The sequence below is a fragment of the Solanum verrucosum genome, unplaced genomic scaffold (genome assembly GCF_900185275.1).
Source record: "Solanum verrucosum unplaced genomic scaffold, falcon-dt-bn FXZP01000060.1, whole genome shotgun sequence".
NCBI lineage: Eukaryota > Viridiplantae > Streptophyta > Magnoliopsida > Solanales > Solanaceae > Solanum > Solanum verrucosum.
Genome location: NW_026020129.1, coordinates 11,233,191 through 11,260,071, shown reverse-complemented (window position 1 = coordinate 11,260,071; position 26,881 = coordinate 11,233,191). Strand labels below are relative to the sequence as shown.

The 26,881-nt window shown below is 33.2% G+C and overlaps 3 protein-coding genes and 1 long non-coding RNA gene across 4 annotated transcripts; 1 reads left to right on the top strand and 3 right to left on the bottom strand.

Annotated features, from left to right (window-relative positions):
• Nucleotides 1-1,736: 1,736 nt before the first annotated feature.
• On the top strand, nucleotides 1,737-11,839 carry LOC125826857 (uncharacterized). The gene is made up of 14 exons (XM_049506199.1): nucleotides 1,737-1,912; nucleotides 3,125-3,353; nucleotides 3,480-3,554; nucleotides 3,836-3,910; nucleotides 4,717-4,814; nucleotides 5,827-6,061; nucleotides 6,687-6,784; nucleotides 7,117-7,252; nucleotides 7,387-7,503; nucleotides 7,834-7,941; nucleotides 9,782-10,106; nucleotides 10,659-10,849; nucleotides 11,166-11,230; nucleotides 11,614-11,839. The coding sequence occupies exons 1-14, from the start codon at nucleotides 1,805-1,807 to the stop codon at nucleotides 11,794-11,796; spliced, it is 2,043 nt and encodes a 680-aa protein (XP_049362156.1). The 5' UTR covers nucleotides 1,737-1,804; the 3' UTR covers nucleotides 11,797-11,839.
• Nucleotides 8,103-9,769, bottom strand: LOC125826858 (uncharacterized). Its single transcript, XR_007442956.1, has 3 exons — nucleotides 9,682-9,769; nucleotides 8,332-8,404; nucleotides 8,103-8,202 (listed from the first exon to the last, which is right to left on the bottom strand). It is a non-coding gene; the product is annotated as an uncharacterized LOC125826858 (long non-coding RNA).
• Nucleotides 11,840-12,371: 532 nt separating the features above from the next.
• On the bottom strand, nucleotides 12,372-16,360 carry LOC125827116 (protein ABIL2-like). The gene is made up of 9 exons (XM_049506476.1): nucleotides 16,073-16,360; nucleotides 15,158-15,240; nucleotides 14,892-15,042; nucleotides 14,404-14,503; nucleotides 14,088-14,180; nucleotides 13,575-13,641; nucleotides 13,380-13,468; nucleotides 12,993-13,129; nucleotides 12,372-12,776 (listed from the first exon to the last, which is right to left on the bottom strand). Exons 1-9 carry the CDS (start codon nucleotides 16,175-16,177, stop codon nucleotides 12,594-12,596), a joined length of 1,008 nt encoding a protein of 335 aa, XP_049362433.1. The 5' UTR covers nucleotides 16,178-16,360; the 3' UTR covers nucleotides 12,372-12,593.
• Nucleotides 16,361-20,439: 4,079 nt separating this feature from the next.
• LOC125827110 (26S proteasome non-ATPase regulatory subunit 8 homolog A) lies at nucleotides 20,440-25,434 on the bottom strand. The gene is made up of 6 exons (XM_049506471.1): nucleotides 25,226-25,434; nucleotides 24,097-24,175; nucleotides 22,724-22,826; nucleotides 22,232-22,495; nucleotides 20,968-21,079; nucleotides 20,440-20,762 (listed from the first exon to the last, which is right to left on the bottom strand). The coding sequence occupies exons 1-6, from the start codon at nucleotides 25,328-25,330 to the stop codon at nucleotides 20,622-20,624; spliced, it is 804 nt and encodes a 267-aa protein (XP_049362428.1). The 5' UTR covers nucleotides 25,331-25,434; the 3' UTR covers nucleotides 20,440-20,621.
• Between the last annotated feature and the right edge of the window lie 1,447 nt (nucleotides 25,435-26,881).

Sequence of the window (26,881 nt, the reverse complement as noted above, 5' to 3'; positions counted from 1 at the left end):
TGAATCTATTCATGTCGGGTAATCATGTAGCTCAGTTGGTCAACTGATTGAACTCCCATCCTATTGGTGAGTGTTCGATTCGCCACTGCATAATCTCCTCTCTAATTTAAGGAAAAAAAATATGTTACAACGTGGAGAATCGAACTCTCGCCAACAAGATGAAAGTTCAATCACTTAACCAACTAAGCTACTAATGTTTACCCAAACTAATATTCCCTCTATTTTAATTTATATGACTCATTATTTTTTAGTCAGTTTTAAAAAGAAAAATATATTTATATGTTTAGTAACAATTTAATTTTAAAATGATTGTTTTACTTTAATGAATGATTTATAGTCACATAAATATTTACAACTTATTTTAAACCATAAGTTTTAAAGTCCTTTTTAAAAATAAAATAAAAATATCATGCTAAAGCAAACTCATCACATAGGGATGAAAAAAAATAACATAATACCAAATCAATACTTAGAGAGTTTTTTTGCGATGGTTTGATTATACAAATTTACCATTGTTTAAACCTTAATTTACTGGGTAAATATTCGAAGTTACAGTTTACGGTCAGTAGAAAGTTAAGAAAAATTACCACGTGACTTTATAAAATTGTAAATATTCTCGTTAACTTTATTTAAAGATTTTTGAAAATTTTACATATGTTATGTTCTCTATTATAAAATTCGTCAAATTTAAATTAATTAGCCATAAAATGATACAGTACTTGACTGGTTTCTGCGTTACCATTTTTGACAATATTCTCGATTTTTCAATTTATTCATTAATATCATACACGAGAAAAGGAGAAAAAATAAATAACTTTGAAAGAAATTGGTTTTTGCTTCGTTTTTAATCTCCTCTCTAATTTAAGAAAAAATATGTATGTTACAATGTGATGGATCGAACTCTCGTCAGTCGTCAATAAGGTAAAAGTTCAAATACTCAACCAATCGAGCTATTAATGTCTCCCTAACTAATAATACAATATCAAATATTAAAGGGTTTTTTCTAATCGGTATAATTTTTTTTATCATTTTATCACTCTTAGCTCGAGAATTTAGTTTATTTTTTCTCATTGTATTTGATCTAGTGATGAATATTAATACAGAAAATGTACAGTAAAAAATAAATTTATGCATTTTATTAAGGAATGATTCAAAAGAGATAGAGATAGATCGAAAAAATATGGATGAGAGGCGATTAGACAAGACATGAGACCGTCACAACTTATTGAGAATATAACCTAAGATATAAATTTTGGAACGACACGAATTAGACTAGAAAGTTAATTGGTAGGAGTGTAGTGACTTGTTGCCCTTACTAGTAGGGGTAATACTAATTTTGTAGTTTCTTATTCTTTAATTTAGATTATTATGTGTTGTTTCGTCTATTTCAATTATAGAATTATTATTATAATAGTACTATTTTGCTACTATATGTTATTTTTTTATTGTCTTTTCTATTTCCATTACATTTTTTAAAATTAATTTTGTCTTGAACCGAGAGTCTATCACAACCTCTCTATTTCACCTCTGAGATATCATATATATTCTATCAGACTCGATTATGTGAAATTATACGGAGTATATTGTTGTATTAATTTACTTTTGCGATAAAAATCAACTCACTTTGAACTATACTATTAAGTAAAATTCACTCAAATTTTATTTTCTTTAACATTTTGAATATTCAGCTATATATTGTAAAATTCCCGCCTAATTTTCGCACCAAACTCACGTTTTTGGAATCATCCGTCGTATTCCGGTAGAAAATAATCGCCGAATCGCTATCTCCTCGGCCGTCGGGGACATGGGAGATGTGAAGAAGAAATGGAGCGTTACGTACACGAAGCATCTTAAGCAGAAGCGAAAAGTTTATCAAGATGGATTCTTAGAGCTTCAATCCTCCAGCCACAAGGTGTGTTTAGATATTTCCGTACTTAGATTTTCCATTTTCAGATCCATTTGCCTGTTTATACATCTTGAAATTGGTTGAAATACCATATTTTAGCTTCTAAGTATTCTAATTTGGTAGATATCACGTTCTGAGTAATTTGAGGAAAAAATTGTAAATCAACCAGTTGTTTGGGAGTTAATACATGATTCCCTTTGAGTTGATACCGGATGAGCTGAGAGCTGAAAATTTATGTCGGTGAGTGCGAATTAGCATTGTGTTCATTGCTCCTTTTTGACTATGAGTCTGAACTTTGTATGCTTTATTTAAGATGTAAATTATGTGCCGTTTCAAGTAATTTGAGAAAAAAACAAATTAACCAGTTGTTTGGTAGTTATGATACAAATTGATAAAAAATCAAAGACATTCTGGGAATTTTACATCAGTGAGTGCGAATTAGCACTGTGTTCATTGCTCCCTAGACTTTGTATGTTTTATTAAGATGTAATTTATGTGCTGCTTCAAGTAATTTGAGAAAAAAAACAAATTAACCAGTTGTTTGCGAGTTGTGATACACATTTGATTTAAAATCAGAGGCTGGTCTGGGAATTTACGTCACTGAGTGCGAATTAGCACTGTGCTCATTGCTCCCTTTTGACAATGAGTCTGGACTTCATATGTTTTATTTAAGCTGTAAATTATGTTTCAGTTCCATGTATTGTTTTACTCACGCTTAATCCAAATTGCTTTCCAATCTTAAGTTATGCAAAAACTTGATAACTTGGCAGCGATATCATAAGATTTGTTTTTGGGTCCATCTGTGTAGTCATTTGGGGCATGAGTATATATATGTAACTATTATGAGCTGCTTGCAAATGGAACTTCAGTAAGGTAATGTAGCATCTTAAGCAAAGAAGATCCAACAAAATAAGCAGTGAGTGCCGATAGTATTGGAAGCAGAATGTATAGAAGATGTAAAGAAACGTGTTAGTGGCGTGGATTATGGATTATTTGATGTACTCACTACCTTTATATACTGGATTCTTCTCAAGCTGCTAGAGTTATATTAGTGCTACTATCAAGGAGTCTACTGGTACCTAAATAAAATATGTTTGGAAGGGGATGTATGGACTACCCTTGGCGGTTGAATAGGAAGGGTCTGGGTCTGGTAAAACCATAAAATACATCATCAAGCAATTGTGTGTAACACAATAAAAAGTTCTGGTTCTTATACAGGTAATGCTCTATGATGATTGTGAGAAGCTGTTAGGCGTTAAGATTTTGAAGAACGATAATGATGTCAAACCAGGCGAAACACTGGCATTTGATTCTTACCTTGTTGATATTGGTGATCCTCACGGTGATTACAAACCTATACCCATATTTAATAGTACTAAACTGATGAAAAAGGAAGTTCCTGAGGAATCTGGGCTGTTGCATTCTGGAAAAAGATCAGCTGCTGCTGGTATCCCTGAACATTTTTTCTTTTCTTTTGGCTTTCGCAGTTGTTTATGATTTGATGTTGTTCTTCATTTTTTATAGTCTGCACATGATATTTCTTTTTTGCAACATTTTCTTTCTTTTCCCCCAGATAATAGGAAATCTAATCTGGGGAAAAGGATAGCATTGGCAAGTACTCTAAGCCCATCACAAAAGATTATCAGAGGTTCGTCAGATGATTTCTGTCCTGCTATATCAGTGAAGTGCAATAATATGTTTATTTCTTTGGTCACTGTTTCTGACATGATGAAGTTCACAGCATGAATTCACGAGGGCCTGTACAAACACATGATTTCTTATTATTGAGTCTCTGATTGTAAGATTATGGGCCGTATGTGTTTTATATGAGTTAGAAAGTTCAAGCTGATCTTTATTAATCTATCTGATGTCTTTCCTCTGTTATTGTTCTGAGTGTGTACTATTTCAATTACGAATTTCAACTTGCAGAGTTCAAGAAGAATGAAGTACATAAATATAATTCTTCTCCAAGTTTTCTTGACATGACAAAGTCAAGCACAGAAGGTAGGAAATTACTTTTGCAGCAACTATGCTAACTATTATTTTGGTGCATTTTGTGGTAAATATTTTTTTTGTTTCAAGCTTAGAGAACTTTGCTATTTTTACTTCCTCTAGTCCAAATTTAGTAGATCTAGTTTCTCTTTTAGTCCATTCTTCATGAAAAAAGAAAAGACCGTTCTACATAATCTTATATTCACTCTTTGTAAAGAGATGCATCCCTCTCATTTCATTTTCAAACCACTGCATAGCTGGATGTTTCTTTATGTACCTGTACACAACTAGTCATCATAGGGACACATTCTTTTTTGAAAAAATGAGCTTGTGTGTATATATATATATATATATATATATATATAAGAGCTTGTTCATCATTTCATCAGGCTATGAAGATGTCAGTTGTTATGTTCCTCTTGTTCATGTATTCATCTTTTGGGTTTTGAAAATCTACAGGGAGGTGCCTGTTAAACCCCCTACCTCTGGATGAACTAATTTTTTTTTTGCATCAAGTAGTACAATGAGTTGCTTTACTCGGGGTGTAATGTACTTTTAACAAAAGTCCTACTTTCTCGAACCTGAACTATACTTTGGACAATCTCTAGACCAAACTACTATCAGAAACACACTAGTACCTTCTTCTTTTAGGGTATGCTCTATTAGAATTAACCAACTAAGTTGAGATGATTATAGAAGTAAAGCTGGCTATCATGTTTCCCCTACTGGATTTGAAAATTCAGTTCTCATAAATTGCAGTTTCTCTCCATCTTTCAGTATTTTCTGAGAATGAGTTTCTATTTTGTTTTTTAATTCAGAATGGCAGGTATTGTACACAACACAAATGACTCAAAAGTCAAAGAAATTCCATGATGGATTTTTACAACTTGTGATGTCTAGCTCACATTGCAAACAGGTTGGTTTCTGCAAATTATTATTCATCTAACTTGTATGTATTGAACACCTTCCACTGCTCAGCATCAGCTTGTCACTAACATCTGTGTGCTTGGATCTATATAGTATATGTTGCTCTTTTTTGTTTAATTTTTATAATATGTATTAGAATTGCATCACCAACCTTAAGCTCCTCCTCCCTCAGCCAAAGCAAAAAGCTTGTTGTTGCTTGCTTATGAGAGCAATGTAAAATTTTAACCCGTAGATGTCAATGAAATTCCTTTATAAACTCTTGCTAATGCAAGAGTAAATGTTGTATTCCAAATATCTAGCATACATATATTCATAGCCACACAGGATTGTTGTCTTTGGGTCTCTTGAGAGTTTCAACTTGAAGGTGAATATGGCCTCAAGTTTCATACTCCCTCCGTTTCACAAAGAATGGTCTAGTTTGACTTGGCACGGAGTTTAAGAAAATAAAGAATACTTTTGAATCCTGTGGTCCTAAATTAAAGTTATGTCAAATGTACAAGATTGTCCTTTAATCTTGTGGCCTTAAACATGCCACGTGGAAAGCTTAAATTAAAATGTTACCAAAAAAAGAAAGAGGTTATTCTTTTTGAAACAGACTAAAAAGGAAAGGAGGTCATTCTTTTTGAGACGGAGAGAGTACTTCTGATCAAAGCATGCATTAAATGAAAACCTTTTTTATCTTTACTAAAAATTATTACTCCTATTTGTTAACTTCTGGACTTCCAGTTAAGGTCCACATGCAAAGAGCCAACAAGGTATTGCCAGGGAATCAGGGGTGGAGCAAGATGAATATTGAAAAGATTGGTTTATATACTAGCTTATCTGAATTGTAGCTGTAAAGCTTTGTGAAAGAGTGGTGTTCTTCTTTCTAAATTTTAAATAGAAGTGCATACTTATGCTCAATAATACAACAACATAACCAGTGAGTCGTGCTCAATATTATGTCCTTATATTGCTGACCTTATTTTTTTTTACTAAAATGGTTTGCTGATTGTTTCCAGATCATGCTGTATGATGCAACCAGGAGACTCCTTGATAGCAGGTTTCTGAGAAAGAGCGAGAGCATCATGTCTGGCAACTCGGTAACATTTGATGGTCACTTAGTGGAGATAGGAGAATGTGAGGAGGACCAAAATCCTCGACAGGACATTAGTCCTCAAGGAAAACATATCATGGAACTTGTGAAAAGAGGACCAATACGTGGGGAAGTCACTGTCCACGATAAGTTTGCCGCTGGTAGGTCTGACTTTGTCAAAAATAAAGAATCAGTAAGGTAAAAATAATGTATTTGATGCTCATGTAGGTAGTCCACCTTATAATAGATGTTTTTATGACTATCTAGTTTTGCACATCCTATTATCTTGGACTTATAAATGGAACTTTGAAGTTTCCATGTCTTTAGGTTTGGATGGGCCAGCTTCTGTGAATTTAGATTGTGTTTCAAGAGTTTTTCCGAAAAATATTGTTTGTATATTTTGAATATGATTATCATGTTTCACTTGTTAGGCTATTTTAAGAAGTTGTCCGATATCTTAAAACGAGAACTTTTTCTTAGTCTCTGTATTGGTGTAAACGACACTTCCTTCAAGTTTAGTCATAGTAATGGTCCTGAATCTATGTATAACAGTCTGAACTCTATAAGCATGCCGCTTCCTTGCATTCCTAACAACATTTCAATCCAATGATGATCTTCAATTCCATTTCTGGATCCACCATCTTCTGACACCAGTGAACAATGAACTCTACTCTTAAACTTAGCATCATGTTAAAATAGGTCAAAAGATACAGGATGGAGTGCTACTAGTTATTGGACAACCTCCAGGACTTGCTCTTAAAGTACGATTCTATATATTTTTTGCAGAATGGGATGTCATGTATACTACTCAAATAACTCAGAGGGCAAAAAAGTACAGCAATGGAATCCTTAGATTTTCATCCTGTGGTTCCTACCAATCTCAGGTTAGTCTATTCATCCACACTCCCCGCAACTGTAATTTAGTCATCTTTGTCAAGTTTGCCTAGGATTTGGTTGATAAGCATGTCTGCTCTTATCTTATTTTAATCTGCCTAGTATTTTTATGGTTGCGTAGATTTTTGGAAGCTAATCAGTCAGGTGTCTAAATCTTTGCATCAAGATTTGATTCAGATTTTCAGCATTAACTGACCAACTATTTTTTGACTTCCTAATTTGGATTATTTTCAAACATCAATCAAAACATTTAGCTGATGATATTACAGATCTCAATCTTATTAGCTGGTTCTGACATTAACACACACCACAAACAAGCCAGGTTACTCTACTTACAGAAGACGGGATCATACTATGCCGAAGGTTTCTCAAGTTATCAGAACATGTCACAACTGGAACTACACTGAATCTGCCAAATTACTTGGTTGATGTTGGTGACATAAGGACAAGTCCAGAAGGTAATTTTCTATGCTACATGGCTAATATTCTTGCTCTCTTCAATCAGTAAGGTAGGTTGGTCATTTAGCAGTCACATGCTTTCACTGTCTTGACAACTCTATGTTTATGGATCTGATTTCATTGCTATGTGCAGGAAAACCTCAAAATGGTGCTTCTTCCCAAGAGCATGCACAACCTGACATTAAAATATCTGGACTCGACAAAATCAAATTAAGTAGGAGAATATCCTCTAACAAGCCAATTCCTAATAGTAAGTCTGTTGGCAATTTAGTGAATAAAATGATGTTGATCTCCAGAAACAAAGCAATCTTGCCTTTTCTTTGCTTAGTTCAACTTTACATTTTATTTTGTTTCTGCTATCAAACTTTAGTACTTTTCAAAAGTATTTAGATATCGATAAGTAACAGCAAAAACTTCTCATCCCTCCACTATTTTTTATAGCATGTTGTTACATAGTATCACACATGATTACAACATCAGAAAAGTATATTATAGGGTACAGAACTCGCGATCTTACTCTCAACATCTAGAACCTCCATTATGCTCACTTTTCCTGCTTCCAATTGGCTTTGCTTAACAGGGGAACCTCAAATTGGAGCTTGTTCACTGGAACATGTGGATTCGAAGACTGCAAGTGTTAACAACTCTACAAGTTGTCAGATATCCAAAACTAACTCTGTTCGTGCAGGTAAGCTGTTGGTCTTTTCTTTATGTAAGGATCAGAATTTAACTTTTCTCCAGAAGATCTGGTCAAGATCATTTGCTCATGACTTTCAGCCATTTTGGTTAATCAATGGAACTTCTAATTAAGACAACAAATTGAAAGATTCAATCATATTGAGTTGTATGTGGCACACTACTTAGGCTGGATCAAAGAGGCTTTAAAAATGGTAAAACTCATGCAGGAACTTTTGAAAGCTCTCAGTATTTGTTCCTTCACTATCTTAACCTATGTTGCTTGGACTCTTCAAAAATGTCGACGGGTGCATGTCGAATCCTCCGAAAATAGTGTATTTTTTAAGGATCCGACACGGGTGTGACAACATTTTTGGATAGTCCGAGTAACTTAGATCTTAACAAGCACCTGTACTCTTGAATTTGTGGACTTATAGTTTGCTGAGCCTCCTTACCTTGGATTAGTTCCTGAAAATCTTACACGTGGGGAACTGGCTAATTGTCATAACATTAGAAATGCTTTTTCTATTCAAAAAGTGGCATATGTAGGTCACAAGAAAATCATTACAAGTAATTTCTGAAGTAAGTTCTCTAACTAAACAAAAAAGGAACAAAATGTCAACCACTTATGACAAGGAGGGGACAATAGGGTTAGGACAAAAGTGGAGAAATGAGGCAAACAGAGAAACAAGAATAGAATCAGCAAAACAGAATGTGGGGGTAAAGAGTTGCACTGGAGTTTAAAACTTTACTGTTTAAATCATTTGTGATGTTTGATTGAGGTGAAGGAGGAATGATTGGAGAGGGGAAGAAAAACAACAACATACCCTGTGAAATCCACTAAGTGGGGTCTGGGGAAGAAAAAGAGGGATGCAAATTATTTCCCTTGTTTGGAAGGTGTAAAAGTGGAGAGATTTGAAATTTGGATACACAAAAGTAGAAGTGGAGGGGTTTGATTATATGATGCTCAGAAGTCGAACTACGGTGGTTTGAATTTTGGATTCTCCTGTATAGCTGCTTTTTGAACCCGCCCACCTTGTTTGCACCAAATAACCAGAAGTAAATCATCAATTGTTTCTCTCTCCTGTATCATTCCTTCCCTTTTCACGATACCAAACAAATGTCAGCAAACTGCAATTTTTTCTTTTGACTAAGCAAGTCATAAGGTTTATTTGGGAAAATTGTGATATGGTATCATCAAAATGAAACCCCGAAAAGCTGAACCCCCCTTTAACTAATGTTTTGTTTTTATGATAAGCAGAGATAAGATGTTTTCTTTCTTCTTATGCAAATGAACATGCTGACAGTAACTACTCTGTTTTAGCTTAATAAAAAATATCAATGGAAATGGATTTTCCTTCTACTGTTGTACATTTGTGTTATTGACAATGTATGACTTTCATAATTTTGTTTTGGGGATAACACTGAGCTGCCTTTGGTTTATTAATGTTTGTGTAAGAGACCAGCTTAGCTTGATACTTAAATCAGTCAATAATCTCCAAGTTCATACTATATAAAGATAAATATCAAGGACTTGTGTATCTTTCATAATTTTGTTTTGGGGATAACACTGAGCTGCCTTTGGTTTATTAATGTTTGTGTAAGAGACCAGCTTAGCTTGATACTTAAATCAGTCAATAATCTCCAAGTTCATACTATATAAAGATAAATATCAAGGACTGGTGTATATTTATCCAGTTCAACTGATTAATTAGACATGCATATATGCTATTCATTGAGTAAGCTAACTTACTTCTTTTTGGCAAGTATGCCTCATAGTGTTTTCTTTCTGCCAATCTAGTCAATTGCTAAATACATCTTTTTAACTTTTGATGCTATATGCCTCTTGACAGCCCACGAAATCTTGTCCTTTCTTAGAAAACCCGTCACTTCGGAAGGTGCTGTCACAGTAAGGGACAACACATATGCAGATGAATGCCAACTACTGCAGTCATCAAGTCTTGCTTGCAGTGTTGTTAAGAGTCAAACAGAGGAACATCTGCCTCAAGGCATCAATGCTGAAGGTAGTTCACCAGAGCATAGGGAAGAAGGAATTATCATGGCGCACATCTCAGAGATGAAAGTTACTGATGCATTCCGATCGGACGGCATATCCCAATCATTGGATTGTTCCAACCAAAGAGTATCTCATACTCATTCATCAGGCTTGTCAGCAGGGTAAGTACTGAAATTCATATCACAACAGCTAAGCCCCCTTTGATTTGTCAACTTTATCTGCTGATGTGTCTATGGTTGTGTTATGATAATCCATCTTAGCTGTGAAGTGACACAAAGCGAGAGGTTATCACTTAATAGGTGAAGCTATGCACTTCAGAGAAGTTCGCACAAAGTGATTCCAACAAGAATCAGTGGTTTCTTTGACTCTATACTTTGAGGGGCTGGATTAGTATGACATCATTATATAATGGAAGCTGAAATTAGTTATATTAATTGCAACTTAATTCATAGATATTTGATATTTTTTAGTCTTATGAAACTTGTGTGCTTAGCTTCAAAGAAGTGTGAGTTTCACTTCTTGCTTTTCACATCAAACTCCATGGACCTTGTCGCTTTTTTGCACTTTTTGCTTTTTAATAACATTGGTCTATGGATACTTAGCATATCAGGATAAGACATATCTAACTATTGTTCATATGTGTTACGAACTTACGATTATATGACAATTTTAACTAGTACTTGTCATATTTGGTTTGAATTAATTCTTTCCAGATTAGCAGCAGCGGATATATGGTCGTGTGATATAGAATACGCTCTCACAGAGAGGTCCCCAACTGCGAAGCAGAAGCATTTGGCTATTCCCGAGTCAGACTCTAAGGGTCAAGCAGTTGAAATACTCTGCCACGACAGGTCTAACAAAATTTCAGAAATCGAGGAAGTATCTGAGTCAGTCTCTTACCAAGGCAAGCATCCTCAAGAACTCATAGCAGCATATCAACTTTCTACTTCCTCCGGTCCATTTTAATGTCTTTAAAGGTTTTGGCACACCCATTAAGAAAATCATTTCTCCTCAAAAATGAGTATACTGTTGCTGAGATTTTTTAAGAAAATTGTATAGATCATTTATTAGAGCAAGGTAGTATGAAAAAAAACAATTAATGCCTTTTGGTTTCCTTAAGCAATATTTATTTGGGAGAGAAATTGTTTTGTTAAATGACATAAAAATGGACCGGACGTAATATTAACTACATTTGCTGTCATTTGTTCCTATCCATGCAGATAATCCTAGTGGCTCAATGCCTGCATTAACAGATGTCTGCACCTTAACTCATACGTCCAACAAGGTAAGTCATTGAACTCCCTGTTCCTTTTTGAGCTTCGAGTCAAATATGACGAAGCCAAGGTAAGCATTCCAACCAAGCCAAGAATAAGAGGCCAAGAGGGAATATGAGTTGAAAAGTAGGGGAAGAAAACATTACCAATTCCGGAAAAAAAAAGTAGGGGAAGTTTCGAAACAAAGAAGAAAAGAGGAACTTTGGAGTTAGAATATTGGTTTTGATAGAAACTACTAGGAAATTATATTTATACCAATCAGCTTTTAACAGTAGAAGATTATAACACCAAACTTCTCATTCATTATTTACTTGAATGGATTCTCTAATGCTGATTATAACATTGTTTTTGCCACCAATACTTGTTTTCTGACAGTATCTGCTGTTTTCCTTAGCCTTCTGCGGATTACAAGCAGATCGATACCCAATGGCAAGAGGGATTTTCTGGTGTGATCAGTGATGCTTCAAATGATTCGGCTCCACAGTCCCCTTGTATCTCAACTAAGATAAAATCTGAGCATGACATCAGTGCAAGCAAAATGGATGATTTTCCGAGTTTTGATCTTGGATTTGACTAGGATTATTGTTATTTCGTTCTTTTCCATGTATCAGCAAAGTACCATCGGCAAGGCTTTTCTAATGGTTGTAGTTTCTTAACAATTACTGTTGATTAAAGAGAAAACAGAGTTAAAGATTTACTGAAGAATTGAAGCTAACGGCTTTGTGGATATTATGGTTACTAGACTCGGTAATTTTTGTATGAAGTGAGGATATGTGCATATTATGCTAGAGTAAGACTACTCAAATAATATATTTTTCATTTTGAGTTCAATGTTGTCAATATCTATATGTAATATTACATAAAAGTTTAAAATAACTAGGAAATATTCCCTCTAGCCCAATTTATATGACAACTTGGATTTTGAGAGTCAAACAAGAAAATTTTTTAGCACGATTTATTCGTATGTCCTTTTAAATATTTTACATTGTTAATTCTTGTGACTTATAGTAAGTTTTACATATGTAAATCATTTTTCTTGTATGTCCGAATTCGGTCAAAGTAAAAAGGTTTGACTCTCAAAATTTAAATTGCGACATAAATTGGGACTGAGGGAGTATGCAGCAGTATTTGCATAAACAATTTGATATGGTCACAAGAAGAAAGGCAATGAACTTTCAATAACAGAGAGTAGTTTTATATTTTACAGAGTTTTTGAACTTTTTTCTGCCCTGCATTTTCATATCTTTGGCTCATGCAGTAAGCCAGGTTCCCATATACTTGTAACCTGTTCTACTTTTTGTATGTAGTCGATACCATCAATCACTGCCTTTTTAGCTTGGGAAAACTTGACGATATCTCTATTTACTGGTTTCATCATCTATCGTCGTGGTATTTTGAAGGTATGCCTGCCTTTCTTAATCCCTGACCATGACCATGACGACCAAGAAATGCTGTAAGTAAATTCTTACTCTTTCTGGCGTATTCTTGCATATCCTTTGCACTGTTTCTTTCCGGATTTATGGACATTGACATCGCTCTCCGTGGCTCAGATGGACACTGTGCATATCCAAGAACATATAATATGATCACTTAGCATGAACCAGCATTTTTTTCTTCTCTACAAACATAATGTACTTGATTCAGCTACGTTGCTCAGACTCTTTAAAAATGTTGATAGGTGCATGTCGGATCCTCAAAAACTAACATGGATACGACAACTATTTTTGGAGAATCTGAGCAACATAGCTTGATTGCATCGATAAAAGTTCTTACCCTCTGTTTAATACTGGAAGTGCTGGGTGAAATTGATCTGGCTACAGCGGATCCAAAACGAATGAGAGGAGAAACTGATCTATTAACAGATCCAGAACGCTTGAGACCAAATCTAAGTGGTGAAATTGATCTTTTCCCTGTTACATTATTGAATATGTTAGTCGAGTTTATCTTCTACATACTGATAACATATAAAAAACACAGTACACTATCAGATCACCTAAACGATAACTACTACCAACAAAAACCACAAAAAGTAGGATTAGTAACATGGAAAAATAAGGCCAATTACCTCATAGAATAAGTTAACAACTACGATAGTGCAAAAAAAAAATTTACGTTGTTTGTGTATATAAGTTAAATCTGTGTTATTTAAGTTGTACTTACCAACTTCTTTGTTGGATGGACCCCTTGTAAATGAGAAGTTAAGAGGATTTGGAGAAGCATCTGTCCATGAAATCTTGGAATGGTTTTTCCTGTGTCAATTTTAAATTTGTTACAAATATTGTAGGCAAAAAATTGGCCCAAAAAAAAAGAAAAAAATTGTTATCAAGAATATGCTCTTTTATTGAAAAAACTTACATGTACTTTGGTTTAGATGGATGAGGCTTTAATGGTAGAGCTTGAAAAGGATGAGGAAAACAATCACCTAATGTCAAGAGAGAAAGAACCAAAGAAAGTTAAAAAGAAAAAGAATTGCAAAAAAAGGGCAAAGATTTAAAGAATTTTGTAAATTTTATGATCGTCACATCTGAAAGTTTAAATTGTTAGAAAGAGTACACTATTAATCTTATTCAATTACATTATGTTTTAACATGCCCCATTAAATTATGTGGTCGTCTCATCTAAAAGTTTAAACTGTTGAAGATATGATTATGTAAAAAATGTGCTCCTTATGACGGCATAAACTTTTAGACTATGTCAATCAAACTCTTCAAAAGCATTGCCGAGTCTGTGTCAGTTTTGAGGATCTGATACGTGTGCTTCAACGTCTCTAGAAGATTCGAGTAACATAACTTTTAGATGAGATGATTACACGATTCAACAGAATTCAAAGGCGCTAATAAGAGAACAAGAATGTGGCAAATAATGTACCATGATTAGGTAGCTGCAAGTCCTCTTGAGGACACAAGTTTTGTTCCTTATTTCTTTGTCTGGGTTTTGGAACTGCAGGTTGTGTCTCTGCAGCTGCAAAACGTAAACATTGAGAATGAAATTATTGTAACCCAAGGCGGATTCAGGATTTGAAGCTTATAGGTTCCTATAACAAAACTCAAGTTAATACTATACAACAATAATTGGATTTACACTCAAATATTTATAGATATTTAGTAAATTTTGCAAAATTTACTGAATTCACGTGAACCTGTAACCAACAATACTAATGAAGAGGAGGGAACAAGATACTTGCCTGTATTTATGTAACGCTTATGTTGCTTTGGAGTCACAATTATCAAAGATTGTTGCAAAAGGCCACTTCGATCAACAATTTCTTGGCATGTTTGCAATTTCTAATAAAAAAAATTAACACAAAAAAAAGAAAATGACAAGTTAGGAGACTCATAATTCTTCCTCTATAAATGTAATAAAATTTCTAGTAATAGAAAAACTAATTGCTTATAATGGACTAAGAAAACACCGAATGCAAGTAAGTTCTTACCATATACCAGATCATCTAAAAGAGTAACTACAAGTAACCATTCATAAAGAGTATAAGATCGTTAACCTCAAAACTAAGACATGTTACATGCTACAACATGTTAACTAATATCAAAAGTTCCTTACACTAACAATATAACAACAACAACAATAATCACGGTACGCCACAGTCCCAAACAAGTCGGAACTGATTATATATATGAATCTACACTGTCTGTATATATAAGTCAAGTATATTACCTGTTCCATGCACGAAAATCGAAGCTTGGTTGTAGAAAACTCATCAACTTTTTCATCCAAGAAAGTATTTAATTTACAAGCCACAGAGCCCAAGTGATCCACACTACTAACTAGAGCTTTACTCACATAATCTTTCAAAGTCTCTATCACTCTGTACACATTTTCAATCAAAAGAAAATTAAAAAAATTATGAATACCTAAAATTGGTTAATAAAAAAAAATAAAAATATCCAACAAATAATTCAATGAGAAAGGGAATTACTTACAATGTTTTGTGTTCATTTTCTCCATAAGATGACTCAAAGTATTCAGCAGCAGAATACAACTGTTTCCTTAAATTCTTCAAGTCCTAAATTGCCAAAAAACACACACACAAAGAGTTTAAGTTATATACGTTGACATTATACACAATCATGAAAAGTTAACTTGCATTGATAAGTAATTAGAAGTTTATGGTGGTTTGAACTTTTCACCAGATCCATAGCTCGTTTTAGTTATGGGTTCGTAATCAAAATGTATATGGTCTAAGCAAAACCTACTAGGTTCGTCTGAATATAGTTCCGCGTTGGTAGGTAGCTCTTCATATCAAAGATTGGTATAATAATCTAGTTAATGAAATGAGAACTTGCTATAACTAGTAAAATTGCATTGATAGTGTAAAAACTTGTGTACAAATTCAATGCATATAGCTTAAATCCAAAATGAAAACCTCCATTTATGCCATAAAAAACCCAAGATTGAATCTTTTATCACATTAAACACGGATACAGTCAAATCTTTCTATAACAGTTATCGTCTGTAATAACATTTTACTATAACGATCAAGTTTTATCTGGAACTGATTTATCATGTTATATTATATTATATGTTCTCTACAATACCAACATATCATGTGTAATCCGACAAGTGGGGTATGAGAGGGGTTATGTATACACAACCTTATCCCTACCCTGTGAAGTTAGAGGGATTGTTTCTGAAAGACATTTGGCTCAAGTAACACAAATCCAAATCAATAAGGAAAAAGAAATAATGAAGAATGAAATAATAGCACACAAACAGTACGTATTATATGTTCTCTAAAACAACATTTCACTATAACAATCACAAAAAATAATTCGAACACACGTGTTGTTATAAAGAGATTTGACTGTAAATTGTAATGGAGAAATGAAAGTTAATACCTTTAAACTATCAGAAAATTGCAAGCTATGCTGCATGAAGATTTCATCATAATTTGAACCTTCTTGAGAACCATTTGCTCCACAAAATGGATTCTCATTTCCCATGTTTAGACTATAGTATTTTGATTCTTGAAAATAACAAAAAAAATAAAAATAGAACAGAGCAAACTTGCAAATATAAAGGATAAACGATTTAATATATCTAACAAACTCCTAAAGTGTAAAATAAAAATTCAAACTTTTAATTCAAACCTAATACTCAAAAATGAATTTATTGGGAGACTGAGAAGAAGAAGAAAAGTGAGAGCAGAAAAAAGGGACAAAAGATCATCAATAATACAAGTGGTGGGAAGTGATGTGTGAGAGACAGGGTTGTGGGGTACCAAGAATCTAAAAGGATGGGCTCACATATACTCAAAAGTTACGAATTTAACCGAACTCAATAATTTTAATTTGATATATATATTCGTATGAAAAAGTCGCTTGATGTATAAATAATTTCTCTATAACTCAATAAGCAAAAAAGTAATATTCGTTCTCAATCATAGTAGAATGAGGTTTTTTCTTTATCAATACTTATTTTTATGATTTTCTTTCAAAAATTTAGGAGATGCTATTTTTCTAGAGTCCGACTCTTCAATCTAAAAAAAAGATGATCGATCGTAGTTTAAAATCTATAATATAAAATTTAAAATCCGTCTTTTATATATATATATAATGTGAGGCATGCTTCTAAAACATGCTTTTAACATTTAGTGCCACATTTATGGTTGTAAATGTTTTACCTTATTGTCAGGGTACCTTGTTTTTTTCTTTTTTCCCTTCCCACATAAAACAATAGTGATTGATCCTTGACATATATATTGTCCATTTTAGCTCAACAGACTTTTTAAAAATTTATCTTAATAGATTTCATATACAGCAACTTTCACATATAACAAACATAAAAATCATATTTGTATGTTATAGTTATAGTTTGCATAATTGCGCTCCATAGCAAATTTTGTGTTTGCTATGGAGCTTTTGATTTGTATAATTCGCTACAAACATCCAGATTTATACAAATTGTTCAGTTTTGTATAAATTTATTTATACATTAAAATTTATATAATAAGATTTGTATTTGTATAATTATAAGTGTATAGGATGAAAATATATGTCTATGTATTTGTATTTGTATATACACTTTTCTCTAGCTTTATACAAACACAAACACATTTTATACATTTTATGCTAATTGTATACCGAAAATGGCTAATTGTATATCGAATCAGACGGCAACAAAAGGAAATGTTTGCTACGAATTACAATTAATATAAAATATGGCTATAACATTTAATTTGATTTAATAGTTTGCTATTTCATATAATTTTCAACTTTCACATATAACAAACAAAAAAAATCATATTTGTATGCTGTAGCAAGTTTGCATAATTGCGCTCCATAGCAAATATATATATGTATAATTCGCTATACATATACAATTGAAAGCTATGTCTATTTCGCTATACATATATATACAAAAAGAAGCAATTGTATAATTCGTTGGCTCCTCTTCAGATTTGTATAACTTCGCTGGCAGACCATTTGTATAAATTGTTGTTAGCCTCTTGTTTGTATAAATCGTTGACAAATATATTTGTATATCAAAAATCGCTCTCTCTTTCACTTTATACAAACATATATTATACATTATATTTGTATAATCTGTGTTTGTATAAAACGAGAAAGAGAGAAAGGCAAAAGAGAGCTGGGCAGGGGAATATTTGTATTGTATAATTATAAGTGTATAAGACGAATATATATGTATTTGCATGTGTATATACAATTTTCTTTCGCTTTATACAAACATAAATTATACATTATACAAACATAAATTTTACATTATATTGTATAATTTGTGTTTGTATAAAACGAGAAAGAGAGAAATGCAAAAGAGAACTGGGCAGGGGAATATTTTTTATTGTATAATTATAAGTGTTTAGGACGAATATATATATATATATGTGTGTGTGTGTGTGTGTGTGTGTGTATTTGCATGTGTATATATAATTTTCTCTCGCTTTATACAAACAGAAACACAATTTATACAGTTCTGTTGTATAAAACGAGAGAGGCGAGCACAGAGGGAGCGAGCGAGAAAGGGAGAGTGGCGAGCGAGAATTTGGAGGGAGAGAGGCGATTGGCAAACGTTTGCTACGGGGAGCAATTAAATCAAACAGTAGCTACTCCATTTATTTTAGATTATAAGTTTGTCATTTTGTACAATTATCCCTTTCATGTATATTAAATTAAATTCGAACATATTATATGCATGTGTGCACTATCTTACACAACATTTGACTTTTCTTTTCTTTTTTGGGGTGAGATTTTAATGTATAGTTTTTACTCTCTTTAGAAATTTGATAGCCGAGAAATTTATCAATTTTTGTCCGTTATCATAGGTGGGACCGTTGAGCTAAGATTTTGAATTTAAATTTTATCTTTTGAAAAATTGAATATTTGTACTCAATGTACATAGTTTAGTTACTAATCACACACATGTTAAAAGAAGATACACTTAACTTTCTTCTATTTAGGCTTTGGGTTATTATTATTGGAATTGTTTAATTTTTGGAATTAGTTAGGAAAAGAAAATCAAAAGAAATCTTCTTTTTTTAATGTTTTTTGTCTTTACTTTCTAAAAGCAGAAAATATGCAGTCCAATTTGTCTGTTTAGAAGAAAAGTTCCAAAATAGACTATGTAGGCTATGCTATGTATTACTATCATGCTTAAAATTTGGGGTTAGGTAGAAAATTTAATAATTAATAATTTAGGAATTATTGGTATTGGTGTTTTCTTAGAAGCTATATAATTTATTATATTGCCATATTAAAGTACATAATTGATTATATAACTACTCCACCAAAATATTGAAGAAAAGAAACAAACTTTTATTAAAGGTAAAGCTACCAAGGTTACAAGAACATAAATATAGCCATTAAATTGGATACAAGTAAGTCAATAATTTAGATTTGGAACTCAATTAATAATAAGGCTTTTTTTAATCATCGAGCGTTGTTAAGTTTTCTTATTAATACTCTCCTACTACTTTTTTTTAAAAAAAGTATTATCTATTATTTTCTTAACTTCGTTCTCCAATCATCACTATTGTGTTTCTTTTTTTTATTGATTTGACATTTAAATAAGGTCTGTCAAAAATAATTTCTCGCTTGTGAAATTATTTAGAAAGTGTTGATATAGATAATAAGTCGTTCGTGTATTTTGATTTAAAAAAATAAAAATGCTACATCTCTTCCATAGAGATATGCCCACAAGGAAAATGGGAGGAGACTCAATATAATAATAGCATCTTTATTATTTTTTTATCAAAATACATGCACGACTTATTATCTATATCAACACTTTTTAAATACGTAATTATTTATTTATAAAATTAATTTCACCACTTAGTGCTTAAAATAAAAGCTTGACACTAATAATATTTCTTCTTTTTTCTTCGTGATGATACCAAGGGTGTCCTTGTTTGCTTGTTGAAGAAAAAGTTAACTTTATTTGTGAAAAAATAAAGATGGTCACGGACATTACATTAACGAAAACAACAATGATAGGATATGATTAGCTAATTGCAATTATTTGGCAGTTGAGAATTATTTTCGTACTCTTATTATAGATGTAAATATTTGTTTATTAATTAATGTTTTCGTTACGTATAATAAGTGCCTCTTATTATTGGTATAACGATGATAATATATCTGATATAATCGTATTTGTATGGTCTATGAAAGGTTATATGCTGACCTTAAAAGTGGAGATATTATTTTCGATAAACCGTGAAGCTAAAAAACTATTTTCAAAGCTATCTACAATATTTCCATGTTGAAAAGTCGACTTTATTTTGGGTTCATTATCACTTTTCTTTTTTTGTGCTGCAATTACTATTGACTTATTTGGGTTATGATCAGATTAGAATTAAATATGACACCGACAGCACGTGAAATAAATCACTAATCTTTATATTTTGCAAAATGCTCATTTTTCAATTTTCATGGTCCGTTGAAAAAAAAGGAAACTAAACTAATTTATAACGTTTTGGTTGTTAAACTTTGTTAATTTTTCTAAATCAAATTAGGATTATGACATCAGTAATCATCATACACAACAATTATTACCATAGTACACTTTCTAAGGTATCAAATGAACGAGTTGATCTAATCATTTTAGCTCAACCCGACCAACTCATACCTAGCTTTAATTTCTTTATTTATTTTCTATAATTCATTTAAGTATAACTACTAATAAAACTTCTTAACATATCAAACCAAAAAATAGTTTCAGGAACAATATTAGATTTTAATTGACCAAATAGCAAAACAAAAAGGTGTACTTCAGAATAAAATAGTTGAGATACAAATACTAGGTCCTGGTAACGCATCCTTTTCATCATCATTAATTCGTAATAGAAGTTAAAAGGAATAGTAATTCGATTCAAAGCAACAGAAAAGTTCAACTACTGAAATCACAAAAGGAGATGAGTAGCATATCTTCTCAGACGATTCGCTCCAACTCCCTTGCGTAGCTGAGTGTTTGAGTGATGAGCTGAAGGGACGGTATTTCCTTGCAAGGGACGGAATCTTTTACTTTCTGGAAGATGATAAACCCGTCCTTCATCTCCCACTCGGGATGCTCCTGCACAACACTTCTGATCAGATAATTTCGAAAGGAAAAAAAACTGCAAATGCAAATAATTAGTTATCAGAGATTTCAGGCCTATTAGCTTAGTGAATGCAAACATCAACCAAGCTGCAATACTAGACAACTTCTGTAACAAATTTTGGTTCGATTACTAGAAAATCAAGAAACGGGGAGAGGGAGATAAGGGGACACAGTTTACCTTCTCAACATATTGAAGTAGTTCTTTGTCTGATGAGAACAGCAATATTTGCCGAGCATCACTAGTTGAAAGACGGTCATATGCCTTCTCACTGCATCCAGCTATCTCATCCCTACAAAATGACAGGAGGCGTTGCACCATTTCAATCTGAAGACTAACATGTAAGATGATAATAGAATTGTATACAATAAGATTTCTAAGGTGATTGGCCAATAACACACACTCACAACAGATATGTATGCATGTATTTTTTTTTATCAGTACATATCTATGTATAAAATGTACCTAGGAATATGGGCAAAATGAGAGCTTCTTGACAATGCGGTAAAAATTTAAAGAAAACATGGGATTCTATAAGGCATATGGCCGTACATTCAATCTGTCCAGCTTCAAGAAACCGGACTAGTGGATTTATATTCAGTTTAGAATAAACCAGAGTTAATCCAGTTTGTGTATTTATATAGGTAAAAAAATACCTGAAGTACTAAATATGCATGAACATGTGTGTGCACTATGATTATCCTATAACATATAATATCATATAGATAAAATAAATATTAGTCAAATTACCACTGGGTGCAACACACAAGTCACTAAGGTTTGGCAAAGAACTATGCAGAAGTTGGAAGAGAGACTGGCAAACTGGCAGAGACAGCGTCGCTCCATGGGTCACAGGCTGACACTGATAAGCAATATTTTGGATAGCATCCCAACCTATTTCATGTCTCTATTTCCTAACTATCCCTACCAAGGCGTTAAACACACGCTCAACAAAATCAGAAACAATTTTCTTTGGGAAGGATGTGGAACTCAACACATGTTCCATTTGGTAAAACGGGACATAGTTCTTCTGCACAAACAGCAAGGAAGAATATGGATGTGAAACCTTGCTATATACAACAAGTGATTGCTGATGAAATGTCATGGAGGTACTGTAATGAAACACACCTTTGGAAGATAAGTACTAAAATATGGAGATGACAGCTTCTGGCACACCAGCGTCCTATATTTCTAACTTCTTTTATGTTGCTTGGAATTGAATAATTTCTTCAGAAAAGTATTTCCCATAGAGATCTAATTAATCCTTAAAAGATCCAACTCATTTAATCAAGCAATAAGTGACCCTGCTAACATGATTGTAACTTTGCAAGCAGACATAAAATATTAAGGTTAGCCAAAAACAATCCAACAGAATGTTCTTAAGAAAATTCCTTCCCAGGCACCAGAGAGTAAGGAAAATTATGAGCGAAACAAATCAATTTACCTCACAGTCTTTGCAAGCAGATCCATGAAATAGGCATAGGTTGCATCAGGCACAGTCTGTCGTGCACTCAACACCCTGTGGTAAGCCCCTTCCATGAAGGATTGCTCTAATTCGACAGCATGCTTTATACATGGGTTGTCCAAAGCACTCTGCGAAAGTAACTCAAGTTCGGTGTGAAATTCAGCAATCCTATTCTGAACAAGAAGCCGCAGAAGGTTGAGACCTAAGATAGGGTATTCCTGTGGGGAAGCTGGAAGACGGCCACTGCATCACAAGAAAAAGACGAGGAGCACCTTCTTTTCAGTTCAATTGCTATGCATCTATAAAACAGACTCAGTATCAATTAGTTGAAATTGGGTTCCAAAGCTAGCAAGAGAGGGATCTAGATATCAAACTCTGCCACACTTGATATATGTATTTGCTTTTCCCTTTTCTCAAATAAGCACGGAAGAATGGAATGGCATATGGAACTAAAGCTTGAGAAATAGTTACCGTGCATCTGTGTAATAGGGTTTTAGCTGAAAGAAGTCCCTCTCGAAAGCATCCTGGTCCTCCATCTTCACAGATAAAACAACTGCATGCTCGTAAATATCTCCTGTGAATTGTTATACCATTGAACACTATTAGTGTGACTGTGAGAACCATAAACTTTCACCAAGCTCCAAATCCACATGGCTTAAATCAATCACGTAGTATTAGTAAGCCAACAATCTCAAGAATAAGCAATTCTGAAGAGTATAGCAGACTGAAATAACAGGCAATCAAGTATTATTCTTCCAAAAACAATATGCAATCCATGTCTTAACAAGACCTTGATGATAATTCACTGAAATTAGCAATCTCAGCTGAGAAAGGAAAACAGAATTTAACTTTTTCCAACTATAATTGGTCTTAGGTTCAGCAGCTGCAGCATGCACTATTCTGTGACAGATGATGGTTAATTTAATAAGGTAATGTAATTTTTTTTAAACCGAGAAATCCCAGAGGGTCACTGGAATATGGCTCGAAACACGGTGGATAATGGGCCTGACCCTCGACTCTTCTCCACTCAACTACCAGTCCTTGTCCGGCCTAGTTTGAGCACGTGACTTCCGACCCACACATTACGAGTTGTGCTCTTACCACAGATCAAAGCCCGCCCTAGTAGAATGTAATTCTATTGAAGCTAGTACCAACAAGCTACTGCAAAAGATACAAAGAGTATTACAACTGTTCTAATGCAACGTCTAGCTCATTCACTCTAGGAAAGTAGATGAGGATTTATGTATACATCCAGGGCTCCCTTATCGATACCAACTCAGTGAGTTAATTCTTGAACTCAAAACAGGAAAAGAAAAAGGGGAAAAAATAAATAATAATAATAATAATAATAACAAGCAAGCTAGCAAACAAGTTTTTTGTCTTTCCTATGGTTGCAGAAATACACTGAAATGGCATCACGCCATCACGCCTAACAAGGATAAAAGTGCTCTACATTCAGATGACCTCACGGAATACATGTCCTGCATTATTGAAGAATATTTTCTATTTTTTTTTATGAGGTAAAGGATTATTGAAGAATATTTTCTATTCTACTTTTAATAAGGTAACAAACATATCAAATTTGTTCAAACACACTATTCCTTTTCCTAGTTCGCTTTTTTTTTTTTGGGTTGAAAAAACAGCTTGACTGCCTTCGCATTGCACTTCCCATTGTACAGCATATGGCATATTAGTGGAAGACCTGAGCATTGTATCTCCAAGATAATGTACTTAAATTCATAGATAATCATAATACATAATCAGCAACCAACCACCGGCACCTTCAGAAGCAATTAGGCAACATAATGAATACAAATAAGATAAACAAGAGTGCAGAACATTACTTGCAATTGTCAACTCATGGATGGCATTAGATGTTTCTTGGAATAGGGGCGGCAAGCTTGTGAAAGCAGTCAGAAGAACCTAAAATGTCAAAATAAAATAACTCAAAAGTTATAAAAGATATTTACACAACCGATCTCAACAAGGTAGAGAAGTCCTTTATCATGAAAATAAGAAAATACAAGGTAGATAAGTCATTGCTATATCTTGAATCTCACAAAGACAATATACATTTGGTACCTTATATACTCAGTGAATCAACTCCGTCGCAATCCCAAATTAAAGGTCGGATATACTGACTACTTTATATAAGTTCTGCTTTGTGTGGCTCATCTCATTCCAATACTCAATTATGATTTCCCTAAAACCAGAGGTTCTCTACATCTCACACTTACCAGTGAATCAGTCCATTTCATAATAAGAGCTAAATTGTGACGGTACATTTCATAATAAGAGCTAAATTATGACAACAGCTTAGGCTTTGCAAAAGTTTGAGCTATGGTATTTATATCGATTAACTTGAGCTGAGAGACAGCCTATTGCAAGTATCAATATGGTTCCTAACAAAATGGTTGAATTTCGTGATAAATGCAATCATAAAGAGAATAGTTCTGAGGGCAGCACAGAAGAAATCTTTAAATAGAGTACAACTCATAAGATGAATAAGACTGTGACAGAAAATCTATGGTTTTCAATGAGTTCACCTAGGTATATCATATTCAAGTGATTAGACAGTAGCCTATTACAAACATCAACCTCGCTTCCACATAAAATCGACATATATATCATTATAATTATCAACACTTGAAGAGTAGCGTTTCTAACCATTCCTTCCACATTTTCACAAAATGAGGAAAATTTAGAACAAAAAGCTAGGGTTTTCACCGCGTTCACCTATGGTAATATCATAATGATGCGATTACCTTGAGCTAAAACAGTAGCCTAGTACAAGCATCAAAACCATTCCGCATAAAATTGGCATATAGATCACTATAATATGCGATATTTTAGCCAATTAAAGAGTAACACCTCTAAACATCTCACATTTAGATGATTTGAGCAAAATTTAGAAAAACAAACTAGGGTTTAAACGAGTTTGAACAATGATAGATGATGATTTGATGCGATTACCTTGAGCTGGGAGAGTAGCCTAGTGCAAGTATCAAAATCGTTACGCACAAAAGCAGCTTTGAATCGTTCGAAAGTCTGTGAAACTTCTGTAATCTTTGGATCCATGTTCGATCTCTGTTCAGAGCTTTTTCTTCTCAGTCTCTGTAGAAGGATTCTCTTCTTTCTCTACAAGAAAACGGAGGAAGAGAATTGGGTGATTTTCGTTGGTGTTCATATAGGGGCCTGAAAGCCCACCGAAGAAGAGTTCGTGGGCTTTTGTGTTGGGCTGATGTAGGGTGGTCTTAGGCGGGTCAGGTTAAATTTGGGCGGGTCAAAATCGGTCAAGATAATAAACTGGTAGAGATTCCATACGATCCAAATTTATTTGGGCTAAAATGAATTGGGACAAAATGGGTTAGGTAACGGGTTAGTAATGGGTCATAATCAACCCGTCCATTTTTTACTAAGTTTTAATAGCTTTATTTGTTATTTTATAAGCTTTTAGTACTTAAAAATGTTGTAAAACATAAATAATATACTACAAACAATATAGACAAGATATATGGGGAGTAGAATATAGAGATCATATTATTCAAATGTCTCCAAGTGTCTCTTACAATGGTGAATAAACAACCTTATTTATAGGTTGAGAAATAACTCTAAAAAGCATCATATTAAGTGTCATAATAAATAGATACATTTTTATCCAAAATGGTTAATAGAACCTATCGAATACAAATACATGAATATAAGTAGTTCATGTATTAAGAATATTGACAATACACTAATTCAATATTTTTTTTCCACTAATTCAATATATTCATAACATTAAAATTATTTTTTTCTTTATTATAACTATACATAACATATAAAAAAAAAGTTTTAAAAAGTATTTTGATAAAGATTTTTCAAAAATCATTTTGGTTACATATCAACTCAATTTAGGGTTTTGATGAATACGAAGGGTTTTAAGTTTGTATAAAATTTGTTATATAAATAGTACAAAAATGAATTTTACAAATATAAAGCCAAATGTCAACGAAAAAATAATAATTAAGATTTTGTTATAAAACAACTACTTGAAGAACCATAGAGAAAGTGCACAAGCAAAGAGATAGAGAGTACTATATTTCAATATGTATATAGGATCAACTTTGTAAGTTGAATATTTCATAAGTTGTTTCGAGTTAATTGCACATGTTAAACAGTAACACAACATGAACAAAGTTATCAAATCTTATATGTGATGACGGTTATCATTAATAGATTTTTTATAATCAATGAATTCCCTGATGGTTAATTAGTCCACCCCTTTCAGGGCACAAGCTTGACACTCGGGATAGCATGTGCCCATACCTCTGCCCTACTATTTAAATACCAAACTTTACTCTTCAACAGGGTTCAAACTTGTGGTGGGTGCCTAACATACATCTAACGTTGTACTTCCTTTATGTTGAATCAAAGCCTTGGTGGCTATATTAGAGAAGATTTCTAAGGCGACAGAGCATAAATCATTTGTGACGATATATTTCATAATTGAAGCTAAATTATAACAATAGTTTAGGCTTTGCAAAAGTTTGAGCTATAGTATTGATATCAATTAACTTGAGCTGAGAGACAACCTAGCTATTGCAAGTATCAATATTGTTCCTAACAAAATGGTCGAATTTCGTGATA